Source organism: Sapajus apella, unplaced genomic scaffold (genome assembly GCF_009761245.1).
Source record: "Sapajus apella isolate SASKATOON/1434 unplaced genomic scaffold, GSC_monkey_1.0 scaffold54, whole genome shotgun sequence".
Lineage (NCBI taxonomy): Eukaryota > Metazoa > Chordata > Mammalia > Primates > Cebidae > Sapajus > Sapajus apella.
In genome coordinates, this window is record NW_022436994.1 from 14154062 (window position 1) to 14169873 (window position 15812).

Consider the following 15812-nt stretch of genomic DNA (forward strand, 5'->3'; position numbering starts at 1 on the left):
GAGAGAGAGAGAGAGAGAGAGAGAGAGAGAGAGAGAGAGAGAGAGAGTGTGTGTGTGTGTGTGTGTGTGTGTGTGTGTGTGTGTGTGTGTGTGTGTGTGTGTGTGTCTGTGAAGCTTGGCGGGCAATCAAAATGGCATAGAAGGGACTGGAGAAGTACGCAGGCAGGTGATCTCACAGATAAAAGCAGCAGGACGTCCCCAGGATGCTGGAGGAAAAGCAAATATACTAATTTGGCTAGAGCATGAGGTTAATGCAAAACAAACAGCATTTGCACAACACTTTCATGTTTAAAAGTCTTAATTCTTACTAAGAGAGATAATGTTTCTTATTTAAGGATGAAGGGATAACAGACTCAAAAGGGCTAAAAGCCTAGCTAATAAGGCCATACTCACTAATACAATAAATCTCAAGGTCCAGACATTCTAACTCAAGTTACACCATTACCCCTTCTACTACACAATAAGTAGTAATGAAAACTAAAGTTAAAAAGACAAATCAGGTTAAAAGTCAAGCTGAGAAATCCAAGCTTTACTAGGGAAAAAAGTAACAGAAGTGACATCAATTAAAAAGATGATTCTGAACTCCATATTGTATACAGAATACTTTCAAACAGTTCCTTTATGCAAAAAAACTACAATGTGGCATATCAATCATTTTGAATTGTGTCCCCTGGAAGAATAAGAGAGTGAGACTGGGGGGGGAGGGAAGGAGGAGGGGGGAGAGGGAGAGGGAGAGGGAGAGAGAGAGGGGGAGAGAGAGAGAGAGAGAGAGAGAGAGAGAGAGAGAGAGAGATTGTGTGTGTGTGTCTGTATGTGTCTGTGTGTGTGTGGCTGGGGAGGAGGACAGGAGGCTAAGTACCATGTTTAATCAGAACATATCTACTTGTATCTTTTTCTTTTCATTTTTAGAGATACAGTCTTGCTCTGTCACTCAGGTTGGAGTGCAGTGGCGTAATCATGGCTCACTGAAGTCTCCATCTCCTGTACTCAAGTGATCCTCCTGCCTCAGCCTCCTGAGTAAATGGAACAACAGGCATGTACCACCATGCAGGGCTAATTTTCTGATTTTTTTGTAGAGATGGGTTCTCATTATGTTTCCCAGGCTGGTCTTGAACTCCTGGATTCAAGTGATCCTCACATCCTGGACTCCCAAGTGTTTGGCTTATTGATGTGAGACGCTGTGTCTATTTTATATTAGATTTAGTTTGAAAAAAATTTTTTGCTGTTTGCAAACCTCAGAATATAAAGTTGTAAACTTTGGTTCTAAAATCTTACTATAAAGATGTAAAACATATCAGCAGTAGAGCATTGCTTTCACCCATCATGTCCCCTATAATAACCATGTAATAACTATAATAAGCAGACTAAATTTTTGTCAGCTTCTCTGCTAAATAATTATACAGATATACATACCCACCATAGATTATTAAAGGAAATTTCAAGTACAGATTTTTGCCTCCACACTTTCAGAAATAATATATATGGCTACCATGATGTTTCCTTGTATATTAAGGCATTTGTAACATAGAAATGTAAGGTAAAAATAAAATTCTATAAACTAGTTTTTCAACTACTAAAAAATGAATACTAAAAACTATACACAGATGCCCAAAAAGACACATACTACTAGTGAATACTTTGTGTAATATTGGCAAATACTCTTTAAGAAGCTTACTCAAAAACCACTAAAGTAAGTAAATTCTTCAACTCTACCAAACTCAAAAATACAGAGTTTCACATTAGAACAACAGCATCTAATTACTCAAATAGTCACATCTATAAAAAATATTTGCAAATTAGCAACATCAATCATGAACACAAAATAGTAAATATGCACACACACCTTTGTCCTTCTTAAAATCCAAAGCATCTTCTTTATCAGTCACTATTTCCTTCATATTGATAATACTCTGATGGGTAAGCTGCCGGAGAATTTTAATTTCTCGAATTGCTGTAATTGGAAAGCCTTCCTTTTCATTATCCAGACGTACTTTTTTTAAGGCTACCATTTCTCCTATTAAGGAAATTAAATAAAATCAGGTTACCAGCTGACATGCAAACAGATGACATTTTTCTTAACTTTAAATGTATTTTAATCCAATTCTGTTCCTAATTCTCAAAAATACAACACAAAAAAATGTTTGCAATACAGCAAATCATAATATTTATAGTTCAAAAAATTAAGTCTGTCATTAAATAGATGAAGGAATATTTATATAAATCAGGGAATACTATACAACTGCTAGAAAGAATGAGGTAGGTCAAATACATTTACATTATGCTTCCCATTTATATATTTAGTGAAAAAAGTAAGATGCTTTTATATTCACTCAGGAAAGAAAAGAAAGCTAGATTAGATATAGATAGATAGATATAGATAGATAGATAGATAGATAGATAGATAGATAGACAGACAGACAGATAGAAAAAAGAAAGATGCTAGGCCAGGTATGGTGGCTCACGCCTGTTCCCAGCACTTTGGGAGGCCCAGGTGGGCGGATCACAAGGTCAGGAGTTCAAGACCAGCCTGGTCAAAATAGTGAAACCCCGTCTCTACTAAAAATACAAGAAATCAGCTAGGCATTGTGGGGGGCGCCTGCAATCCCAGCTACTCGGGAGGCTGAGGCAGGAGACTTGCTTGAACCCGGGAGGTGGAGGTTGCAGTGAGCCAAGATCGCACCACTGCACTCCAGCCCAGACGACAGTGCAAGACTCCATCTCGAAAAAAAAGATGCTGAAGAGTGGGTAAATCACACTGTCATTTTTATTCTTTTTAAGCAAATGAAGCAAACGGTAAACGGCCAATATGCTTATGTATGCATAAAATTTCTCTGAACAAAGGATTTTGGAAAAAAACTATCTGTTAAAAATTATGCTCAGACATACTACTTACTCAAACCTAGCCAGTTACCTAGTAGTAAAACTGGAATTCAAAATCCAGTTACTTGTCTCAAAAATATGTGTTCTTCACCACTATACTAAATTGCTACATAATTTAGGTATGAGTCAGCTTTGTGTCAGAAATGATACAAAAAGTAAATATACACACGTACACAAACTTTATTATAGTGAATAATAAAAAGCTCACTATAATAAAGTTTTGTTCATTCCACTTCTTTGGAGAAAAAACATGTTCTTACAAATTTTCTAAAAGAACAAAGTTTATTCTTTTAATCATTACAACTTATTCATTTTTTATAAAATTCCTCCTATATTGTATATGAGTCCTTGTTTAAACAGTTTTAAAAGTTGTAATCTTTTTGATAACACATCATTATAAACACCAATTATTACTCTATGCAGTAATTGCCCTCAGTAGTTTCTAACCATAAGGGCATCTCACATATACTATATGGCCTCAAATAGCTGTGCTACTTTAATCTATTGGCTTATTTCTTTTTTTTTTTTTTTTTGGGAGGAGTCTCATTCTGTTGCCCAGGCTGGAGTGCAGTGGCACAATCTCAGCCCACTGTAACCTCTGCCTCCAGGGTTCAAGCAATTCTCCTGCCTCAGCCTCCCACGTAGTGGATTACCAGTGCCGCCACCATGCCCAGCTAATTTTTGTGTTTTTATTTTATTTTATTTTATTTTATTTTATTTATTTACTGAGATGGAGTCTCGATCTGTCACTCAGGCTCAAGTGCAGTGGCACTATCTCAGGTCACTGCAACCTCCAGCCTCTGGTTTCAAGCAATTCTCCTATCTTAACCTCTTGAGTAGCTGGGTTTACAGGCGTATGCCACTACACCCAGCTAATTTCTGTGGTTTTAGTATAGACGGGGTGTTGTCATGTTGACCAGGCTGGTCTTGAACTCCTGGTCTCAGGTGATCTGCCTGCCTCAGCCTCCCAAAGTGCTGGGATTATAGGCATGAGTAACGACACCCAGCCTATTGGTTTATTTCAATAAGGAATTATGAGTAAAGAAAGATAAATTACTAGCTCTGTGCATTATTAGGAAAAATACATAGCTTCTAAAACAGCTACTTTTTGCTCTCCTATGAGGCCTTTTAAAACTTTCTGAGTTCCTGATTACGTTCTGAAAGATTAAGCTGCTAAAACTGGTCTCCAATGATAGTTTCTGCATGAAAAAAACTGAAAGCTAAAATGAAAGTGTTGAGCTTATGACAAAAAAATTTACTACTAATTCAGGTCAAGATACTTTTCCCTCTGATTAATAACAGTATAAGAATTATTCACCATAAAAGAAGAAAAAAAAAAACTAAATCCTACCGTATAGTATGTCACAAATACTAAAGGTACACTTTTTAAAATATGAACATATACAGACCCACTTACATGTACTCATATCTTACGTTTTAAGTGCATATACAGAATAAAATTAAAAAGATCAAACAAACACACAATAAATTTGAATTAAACTTTTTGGAAAATTTCCAAAGCTAAACATTAGAAGAGAAACAGAAACTAAGCACATTCCATAGGCCCAAATATCCCCAAAGCTTGGCATTCTTACCAGTGTCTTTATCCCTGGCTTTGTAAACTTGTCCGTAAGTACCTTCTCCAATAATTCCGATGATATCAAATTTATCCACGCAGCGTTTTCCCCAGTCAATATCTTTTTCTTTGATTTCACCATAGCGAGGCCCACATATTCTATCAAATATAGTTCTAAAGTTTTTATATACAATCAAGCAAATTGAATCAACTGTTCAATAACTCAGTATCTACCTGCCACCCAATTGTATACTCTTTATTTTTCCCTATTGTTGCAGTATTTATGATCATTTATCCAAAACAAGTAACAACGATTTGGTATTGTTAAGTTATAAAAACTGAGGTATCATTTCTACATACTGACTCTTCCTCTGTAGATAAGTATTTAAACTCAGAAAAAAAAAAAAAGTAGTAGAGCTCATAGGAAGGGCTTTCAGAAATAAAATGTAATTTCTCAATGAGTAGATGAAACCAACACTAGTAGAGTCAAAATTCTCTAACCAATCTCCAGAAAGTTTTATTTTTCATCCATTAACAATATGTACTTTTAAAAAACAAGCGTTTGATAATGAATGTTAACAAAAATCTAACTATAAAACTTATTGACAAATTTAGGCTTATGGCTGGATAAAATCATCTGAAAAACATCAAAAAAAGATTTTTCAGTCTAAGAGAGTACAAAAGGTATTAATATAACCAACTCTCAGGAATCCACATTTAAGCAGATACAGACAGACAGGTAGGACAAAAATCCAAAAATCTTACATTCTTCAAAAAGATACATAATTTTGTAGCATTTTAGTATTCTAGTAAATCACCGAAATTCAAGTAAAGGAATAAACTGCAATGTTCAAGAAGAGACTATTTTCTAGCTTTTAAATTTTCTTTGGAAACAGGATCTTGCTTTGTTGCCCAGGCTAAAATACAGTGGCACACAATCACAGCTCACTATAGCCTCTTCGGCTCAGGTGATCCTCCTGCTTTAGCCTCCTGAGTAGCTGGGACCACAGGCGTGCACCACCACACCCAGCCAATTTTTTTTTTTTTTAATTATTTGTAGAGATGGGGTCTCCCTATGTTGCTCAGGCTGGTATCAAACTCCTGGACTAAAGTGATCCTCCCACCTCAGCCTCCCAAAGTGCTAGGATTACAGGCATAAGCCACTGTGCCAAGCCACTTTTCTAGCTTTCTATTCCATTTAGAAAATGATCTCAAACTCATACACTAGGCACTACCTGAACTGCAATTCTAAAATCATATCTGATTTAAAGCCTTCTCTGTCCCTTGGTTAAGAAGTTTTTTTTTTTTTTTTTTTAAAAAGGCACCAATGCTCCCTGCCTTTAACTGATTAACAGGTTTTAAAGAAAAGAGTTCTCTCTAGGCAGTTACTTAAAGCTAATTTAGGATACAGATTTCAAATCTTCTTCTACTCCCATCTCTTGCAAAATGAAGAATACAATTGTTTATGAGAGAATACAGAGGTAAAAACAAAGGAAATAGCAGCTTGCCCATTACTAATTTTATTTGGGCTCACTAAATGCTGACTTCTACTCTGCCCAATTTCAGTGTTTCTGTGTTATTTCAATCTCTTAATAAAGTATCTTTAACAGATACAATACCCAAGGAAATTAATACATTACAAATCATGAGAAAATTAAATTTGGTTTTATTAGTCATTGTGAATAAGAATGCAAGCAATTATGATTTTTTTCAAAACTCTAATAGAATTCATATATTTAAGTTGAAATAATAAGTACATTTTTAATTTTAAACCTTAATTTAGTGTTTTATGAATTTCTGATGACCCAGAATCACTGCTGGTCAATTTAAGAGCAGGTAGAAAGCAAGCACATACTTAGGCCTCCTTTTACTATGTAACTGTGTTGCTGTTTTCTTTTCCTCTGGACTCTTTGAGAGATCATCTCCTCCAGGTAGCTCAGGAGGCAGCGGTAAATCAGCCAGCAGACATCGGAGTTTCTTTTCCACTTCTTTTTTAACTGCTTTTACTGAAATGTTTCCTCGTAAGCTAAAAATGAAAGAAGTCAAACAAATAAAACAAAAATTTTGTTGAGTAATAAAAATGTGCACATGTCTTACATTTAAGTAGCAACAATCATGAATAATTCAACAATATTTCACATTATAAGACTATTGTCCGATTTTCTTTCCAGGTAAAGTAATACACTATATTCAACTGTAAAATGCAAAATTTGGGGTACAAATGATACACAATTAGGTAAAAACTAAGGAAATCTGTCTAAAGTAGGAACTTTAATGATAACTTTGTATCAATATTGATTCACCATTACCCCGTGTACCATACTGATGTAAGACATTAATGGTAAGAAAACCAGGTACAGGGTATTCAGGGTCTCTCTGGTATCTTCATAATTTTTCTACAAAGGTAAGATTGTTATAAAAATAAAGTTTATTTTTTAAAATGATATAGGATTAACTATAAAAGTGCACATTAAAATTAAAAATCAACTAAACATGCTTTGCATTAAAACTCAGTTTTGCAAAGCATTTTTTTGTTTTGTTTTGTTTTTTAAGCTACAGTTTCTTTCAAAAAAGAGCTTACAGTCTGGAAGACAGGTAGGCAATAGGATAAAGCATTATACAAACAGGTTCCTACAGTATTGTAGTAGCTAATGGGTAGCTAAATCAGGTCTGAAATACTGAAATACTTTTTTTTAGAAAAAGTATCACCTGAATGCCATCTGAAAATAGGCCTATTCAGAATAACTTACTTAGAAAACTATAGTCTCTAACTTGTAATTAGTCTTTAGTCAAAAGTTCCTATTTGTCTGAAGATTCAAATCAAGATTTTTGTGAGCAAAAACTGAAGTCTTAATTTCACTTACAATGTAAAATTGAAAAGGCTACCTATATTAAATGTCAGTATATTAACTATCAAATATTACTTTCCAAGAATGTTACATAATTTAAAACTTTACACTTTTATTGAATATTTGCAATAATCAAATAGAAAATGTGATTTTTAAAAACGTTTCTGTACACCACAGCAACAAAAACAATAAAATGCCTTAAAAAGAAATATACATGAGCAATAGAAAAAAAATAAAATATCTGACTAAAGAACATAAAATTAGATCTGAACGAATGAAAAGAAACCATGTTTTAATAGGGGAAACTCTAATATTATAAAGCTGTCACCAAATTTTGACTCTATTACATTTAAGAGTTCAAAAAAATATCCAAGAGGTTTTTTTTTTTAACTACAACTTGACAAGCTGGTAGAAAATTTGTCTAAGAATAAAGGCAAAAGAACTGCCAAGAAATTTCTGAAAAAGCAAAATTAAGTGGGACTTGCCCTATCAACCTATACAGAGATATAGAACTAAAAGCCAAAGTCTAATTGAAGTCAAAGGATATATATTACTCACTCTATTCAATGTTTTATAAAGAACTATGAATTGTGAGTAATTTTAAATCCAAAGATTTATATAATATTCAGGTTCTAGGCTTCCTTTTTTTTTTAATAAATAAATAAAAGCTCTAACACACTGGGCTTCAATTCTTTTTTTTTTTTTTTTGACACGGAGTTTCGCTCTTGTTACCCAGGCTGGAGTGCACTGGCGTGATCTCGGCTCACCGCAACCTCCGCCTCCTGGGTTCAGGCAATTCTCTGCCTCAGCCTACTGAGTGGCTGGGATTACAGGCACGCGCCACCATGTCCAGCTAATTTTTTGTATTTTTAGTAGAGACGGGGTTTCACCACGTTGACCAGGATGGGGGCTTCAATTCTTATACAGCAACATGGTGTTGAGGTTCAACAGCAGAGTGGTTTACTCGTCACTAATTTACAGCATCCCCTTCACTTTTATATTACTCTCTGCCCCTAAAACAGAAATTTGAGTTTGGGAGCCAATACACCATGTATCTAAAGACATTACAACAGTAAGATACTGAGAAAGAAATAAAACATGTTAAAAGAAAGTAGAGAAACACATAACTGTAAGAATTTTTATATATGTAATTTCAAATTAGCGAGATGAATTATTCAATAAACGATACTGGTAATAACACTGGGTTGGGGGGGAGTAAAGAATCAGAACACTTCTTTACACAATAAACAAAACCAAATTTCTCTGAGATCTGACTTAACCTTTTTAAATTTTATAAACCTAGATATCTTAAAGGAAAGAGAACAGACTTGACTAGATAAAAATGGAAAACATTCATATGACCAAAAGCAAAATAAATGACAAAGATAAGCAATAAACTCTGAGAGGCAAAGGTCAACATCCCTAAAATAACAATTAAAAATCAATTAGAAAAAGGAAAGCAACTTTAAGGAAAAGCCAGCACAGAATGCGAGAAAGCATTTCACCAGAAAAATAATAAATAACCAATAAACATTCAAGAAAATACCATACCTCATTATCAAAAAAATACAAAATTAAATAATTACATATTTTAAAGACTGTCAAAATTGACACTATCCAAAACTGTTAAAGCAATTTCATATATCTGGGTGCATAAATTAGAATATAGCCTTATTAACACATTAATTTGGCAGTTTCTATCATATTTTTAATGTGCATACCTGAACATGTAACTATCCTATAAAAATTACTAAAATATACATAAAATATTAATATACTAGAGTTTAATAGCAAATAATTATACACCTAAGTATCCATTAATCAACAGTAGAAGAACATGATATATCCATTCCTGTAATTACACTGGGCCCATCTATACCAACATGGAAAGATCTCCAACACATTAAATGAAAAAGCAAGTCAAGAAACGTTATCCATGCTATGATCTTAATTTTTAAAAAAAGTAAAGAAAACAATTACATTCTGTGAAAACATATAGATTACCATCTATCTTATGATTTCGTGGGAAAATAGACTCCAATTTTGGGAATGAAGCAAAATTCAAAGTGAGCCTAAGATATACCTTTGACTAGAAAGCAAGGAAACACTAAAAAACAAATGAGGTCATGTCAAAATAATAAAGGAGTCGGCTTACAGGAGCTTGCACTGGCTAAATTTCAGACAATGTGAGGGTCAAAAAGAATAGTGGCTATTACTATCAGTAACACAGAAAATAAAAATCCATAAGAGTAGAATGATTAAATGGGATGTAACACATGTATTTACAAAAGAGGGCCAGCTAATGTTAAAATGAATGGCAGGATTAGAAAATCACCATGTTTAATTTGGGCAGCAGCAATAGGAAAAAAAAAGTCACCATTTGCAGCCCCTACTATAGTAACTGAATTAGACAAATATCATTAATGGCTGCTAAACCATTTGGTGATAGGTTGTTGGGAAAAAGGATATTCAATCATTGTCAGAAGTATTAACCTACAGCTCACTTCTACCTGCAAAGCAAACTCCAGGTATGCTCCCTCATACATGTAGAGACCTTAAGGTTGGTCATCACCTTAACCAAATGATCACATCACTACTAGTAGAGTAAAACAGTCTGGTATTTTGTTTCCCCTGTAATAACAGCATAAACTACATAAAATTATCTCTTATCTATTCTGGCTAAAAAACTGTTTATTCTTGATCTAAACAAAGCACAAGTAATTTCCAGACTATGGGAATTAAAGGGGTTGGAGAAGTTAAATGATACCAAAAAGAAACAATCAGATAAATCCAAAGGTGGGACATTCTATAAGATTACTGGCCTAGACTCTTCAAAAAGTCATGGGGCTAGGGTGGGGAGTACTGATTATTGATTACATATAGTGGTTGATATTATTGTTCATTTCCATTAGATTATTAACTACTATTAATTTCCTTGTTATCACAATGATACTGTGATCAAGCAGGAGGCTGACCTTATTCCTGGGAGATGACTGAAGTATTTAAGGTATAGCAAAAAGAAATGTATACCCAGCCAGGCGTGGTGGCTCACACCCACAATCCCAGCACACCAGTAATCTCACTGCCTGGGAGGCCGAGGCAGGCAGATCACAAAGTCAGGAGTTCAAAAGAAGCCTGGCAAACATGGTGAAGCCCTGTCTCTACTAAAACTACAAAAATCAGCCAGGCGTGGTGGTGCGCACCTGTAATCCCAGCTATTTTGGAGGCTGAGGCAGGAGAACTGCTTCAACTGGGGAGGAGGCTGCAGCCGGAGAACTGCTTGAACTGGGGAGGCAGAGGCTGCAGTGAGCTGAGTTCCTGTCACTGCACTCCAGCCTGGGCAACAGAGCAAGACTTCATCTCAGGGGGGAAAGAAAGTGTATACATACACACACACCCTCATTAGTTCTCTTAACTAGAGATGGAATGTGCGTGAGTATGTGTGTGTAATCTCTTTTTTTCTTTTTTTTTTTTTTTTGAGACAGGGTCTCGCTCTGTCACCCAGGCTGGAGTGCAGTGATGCAATCACAGCTCACCGCAGCCCTGACCTCTCGGGCTCTGGTGATGCTATCACCTTAGCCTCCCCAAGTAGCTGGGACTACAGGTGTGCACCACCACATCCAGCTAATTTGTGTATTTTTTGAAGACATGGGGTACTGCCACATGCCAAGGCTTGTCTCCAACTCCTGAGTACAAGCCATCTGCCTACCTTGGCCTCCCAAAGTGCTGATTAATTACAACTGTGAGCCATCACACCCGTTGAGACGGAGGATATAAAACAAAATGTTAATATTTGCTGAATCTAGATGGGTAATTAGATTACCCAACTAGATAATTACCATCCAGTAGTTATACAGATGCTAATTTTATTATTCTTCAATTTTTCTAAGTGCTTGAATACTTCCAAAACAAAAAAAGTATGAGGGAAGGGGAGATTTTACTTGGATATATAATAAAACAGCAAAAACAAGTTGAGTATAGATTTGCAAAATCAAGAGGCCACCCAAAACACACACACGCCCTTTTGCTAATGTATGTGTGGATACAAGAGTGACAGTTAACCAGGAATATAGACACAGGCATGTTCAAAGAAAGCAAAGATCAAAAGTTTTCCTTAAGATATGCAATGAGATTATGCAGACCGTTACTCATTCTTCTTTAAAATTATCTTTAAATTTACGGTGAATAACAAGTAAATAAAGATACCTCCCATATTCAGGTTTCCTAAACCATGTTATAACAGAAAAGATTGTTTCTTTACCTCAACAGAAATAGTTTATAAACCACTTTCAACTAATAGCTGTTCAGCAAAAAATAAAAAGGATACAATGGTTACTAAAAAGAAACTTGTAAACATAAAATTATCATGACTATTACTTTCAGATACATGGAAAAAAAACGGCCTGGGGGTGGTCCCCCTCCATTATAAACGGGGATGGAAAACCAATATTTCCTCTTTTACAAAAACCAATCCTTTTCAAATGAAGCACTAGGTCTATTCCTTAAGCAACAGATCTACATGTTACACATATAATGGTTTATATATTACACAATGTAAATCATATTTTGTAATTTTTACTTTTTTCAGTAATCTAAAGCAGTTTTAAATATTTTTAATATTTCCTGCAGCGCTGATTTATACGATGACTAATTACAATAACTAAGTGCATAACACTTTACAGCTTGCAAAACTGAGTCCATCAACTCATTTCATCTTTATAACTAATCTGTAAGGTTAAACTGTAAATATTTTCACCGATGAATGGACTGAGGCACAGAAAGATTAAGTCATGAGAGTAGTAAGAGGTACAACTAGCACTAAAACTAAGCTTTCTACTATAGCCCACTAACAAACTGTATTGCACTTCTAACAGTATTATAAATATTAAATATAAAATAAGTCTCCTGTGCTATCCATTCCCTTCAACATCCATTTATTTCTAAAACCAATCACTTGTAACCATTTCTTTTTAAAATACATTTTTATTTAATCACCTAAAAACTTTTATAAAAAGTAAAATAGAATATAAAGTCTTTTCCTCACATGTTTACATTTTGGTAGTTAAATTACAAACATCAAAATAAGGAAAATTCCATTGGTGATGAATTAATCTTTGGCTATACACATGTAGTAGCAGTGCTCATGAATCTCAAGAAAAACTTCTGGATCCATTAAACATACAAACACATTCAAAGAAAGAAGAGAAAACAGAGGAAAAAGCAGAAGACAGAACAGATGGATCAAAAAAAAAAAAGTAATGACCAAGAATTAAATGTGCCACCAATTAAAGACAGATGCATAAAAAATATCCTCATTAAGTACTCATGTGTACGTACAGAGTTCCTGAAAATATCCTAGTAAAAATTTCTCCAAAAGCATATATAAAGAATAAAGTAGAGAACCACCAGTCTCAATCAAACATGTATTCTCAGTAACTGGTTACTCTCTCGCTAATGAAGTGATCAATTCCACACTCAAGCCCCTCCATGCTGGAGAGCCCATTCTAGAACTCATCACAATTACAAATCACTACTGTAATGAATCTTAAGTGTTCCTTGAAAACTGTCAAACCTGCAAATACAATTATAGCAGTATAATCAAATAAACCTGATTAAATTGGATGGGGTCTCCCAACATTTTGATTATTTTTAAAAAGGCACCTCAATGGGCATGAAATTCAAGAATTACGATTTTACTTTTGTTTGTGTTAAATTCTAAAATTTTCATAATGACAAAGTAAGCACTTGTGCACATGGCATTTTTATCCATCTGTTTTCAAAATATATGTATTTTTTAAAGTCAGCTAGGAAAACTACTCATACAGTTGCTTTTAAATGGGGAGTGGGAAGGAGTGGCAGCTCTAACTTCTTCATAAAAATAAAAACAGCTAAGTGGTGTAATAGGCAGATAAACCACACAATGGTCTAATTCTTCTACCCTAGGATATACAAAAGAAACAATCTTAGCTGTATTTACTTTACAGTCCCTCTTACCTTCATCCTCTTAAGAATATAATGTTTCTCAATTAAAAAATGCCATACCCCCAATGTTCATAATAGAAATGTTTAAACATGTTAAAGGAAAGCATAATCACACTATGAGTTTTGAGGGCTTCTTTGGGGTTTTTTTGTTTTGCTTTGTTTTGTTTTGTTTGAGACAAGTTCTTACTCTGTAGCCCAGGCTAGAGTGCAATGGCTCAATCTTAGCTAACTGCAACCTCCGCCTCACAGGTTCAAGTGATCCTCCTGCCTCAGCCTCCCTAGTAGCTGGGATTACAGGCACCCACCACCATGCTCAGGTAGGTTTTATGTATTTTTAGTAGAGACGGGGTTTCACCATGTTGGCCAGGCTGGTCTTGAACTCCTGACCTCAGGTAATCAACCCACCTCGGCCTCCCAAAGTGCTGGGATTACAGGTTTGAGCCACCGTGCCCAGCCACATTATGAGTTTTCTATAATATAATGTGATTAATCCCTAAGTGCAAGACAGGCTAAAAAAAATTTTTTTTTTAATTAAAAGAGTTAAGATTAAGAAATACACTGGCTTGGGAACAATTAAAAAAAAAAAAAGTTACGAAAAGGCTACACTAAAAAGTGACAATAAAGCCACTGACAGTGATAAATTTACAAGGCCACTGAAGAAACTCAGATATAAATGAGACAAATGCTTATGAGACTTATATTAACCAGGGCCAGATCACTCATAAAATGTCCTGTCTCTGACTGCACCATCAAGGAAAACTAAACCAAAGAGAAAAATGGCATTTCTAATACCCAAACTCATATTGAAATATTCACTGGATCCCAAGGCAATGGCAATATTTCCCTGAATTTCTTAACATAAACTTTAATTTTGCCAACCTTTATGCAAATGTACTTCATTTTAAGATGCATATAATAAACGGAATTCATTCAGTTACTTGTAGTCTTTTTTACTAAGGTTGTTTTGAGGGGACTGAGGAGGCCAAATCATTTCTTACTTCAGATTTACATTTTTCTTAAAACAGTTATTGACAAATATTTTTGCACTTACCTATCAGCTTCTTTATCTTCAGGCAGCATGGGAGGCAAAGGTAATGGTGGTAATGTAGAGGTCACTAAAGCTACATGTTGCTCCTTCTCCTTGGCTCCTATGCTTGGTGTAAGTGGTTTGGTTTTCTCTTTAAGAGATACTGGTTCCTCCTTCGTAGCAGCAGATTTACTTTCCTTTCCAACTATGGCTGCTTTCTTGGTGGCTTTATCTACAATCAAATTATTTTCCACCTTTGTTACCTGAAGAGGTGGCTTTGTTTTTGCTTTGTCATTTTTTAAGTTTCCACCACTTGAGGGAGAAGGTACATGCTCAGTTTTCATTTTCTTCACATCCTTCACATGGTTTGTTTGCGATGCACTGGCATTAGTTTCTGTATTCCCCTTGGTAGGTGTAGAAGTGTTTGAAGCTTTTGCAGCTTTGGCAGCGGCCTCAGCAGCCTTAGTTGCTTCTGCAGCTTTCGCTGCTTCTGCGGCTCTTGCTGCCTCTGCTGCTCGTGCTTTTTTATTCTTGTTCAATTCAGCTGCCAGGCTACTCTTCAGAGTTAGTGTGCTAGGAGAAATACTAGAATGACGACTTCTGGATCTAGACAACCTGTGCCTGCTACGAGATCTTGAATGCCTAGATGAATATGGGCTTCTGCTTCGGGATTTGCCAGAACGTCTGGTGAGAAATAATTAAGATTTAGTCAGTAATGGAAAAAGGTTCAGTTTGGAATTTACAAAGACAGTGCTAACCTGAGTTTATGAAATAAAATAGGAATTTATTTAATTTCAAAGTTACATTTTTGAAGAAGTTTTGAAAAATAAAAAGTTCTTTAAAGTGGTCACAGTTTTCTTCAAAATGGATTGCCCTGATCTTGCTGTGGTCTACAAATGTAAAAATTAGGAGGCAAAATGTGACAAGGCATCACTGCTGTCTCAGGAAAAAGAAGTAGGCAATAAGGATACATCAGTATAGTCTGACATATCTTTTACCAGGACACAGCTGCCACACCTCAAAACTACCTTCCTCATCCATAAGTTCAGATGTAAGCAGTGCTCTGTCCATGGCAAGAGTGAAATAGACAAGACCTACTACTGGGCAATAAATAGGGTATCTTAGAGTTTGTTTCAGAAAGATAGTTTTAAGAAAATTTACAGCGAGGCGCGGTGGCTCACGCCTGTAATCCCAGTACTTTGGGAGGCTGAGGCAGCAGATCACGAGGTCCGAAGTTCGAGACCAGCCTGGCCAACACAGTGAAACCCTCATCTCTACTAAAAACACAAAAATTAGCCAGGCATGGTGGTGCGCGCCTGTAGTCCCAGCTACTCAGGAGGCTGAGGCAGGAGAATCACTTGAACCTGGGAGGCAGAGGTTGCGGTAAGCTAAGATCGTGCCAGTGCACTCCAGCATGGGCAACAGAGTGAGACTGTCTCAAAAAAAGAAAAGAAAATTTACATTCACACACATATTAACTAAAACACACATGAGCATA

The 15812-nt window shown here is 35.5% G+C and overlaps 1 protein-coding gene across 2 annotated transcripts in view; it reads right to left on the reverse strand.

Moving 5' to 3' along the window:
* Window positions 1-15812, reverse strand: part of CDK13 (cyclin dependent kinase 13) — a 126557-nt gene that overhangs the window by 84958 nt on the left and 25787 nt on the right. For both annotated transcript variants that reach the window (XM_032244444.1, XM_032244443.1), the window contains exons 2-5: window positions 14339-14998; window positions 6312-6482; window positions 4476-4615; window positions 1844-2014 (exon numbers count right to left, since the gene is read on the reverse strand). In XM_032244444.1, coding sequence (XP_032100335.1) covers window positions 1844-2014; window positions 4476-4615; window positions 6312-6482; window positions 14339-14998 — 1142 coding nt within the window. The remainder of the gene's footprint in view (window positions 1-1843; window positions 2015-4475; window positions 4616-6311; window positions 6483-14338; window positions 14999-15812) is intronic.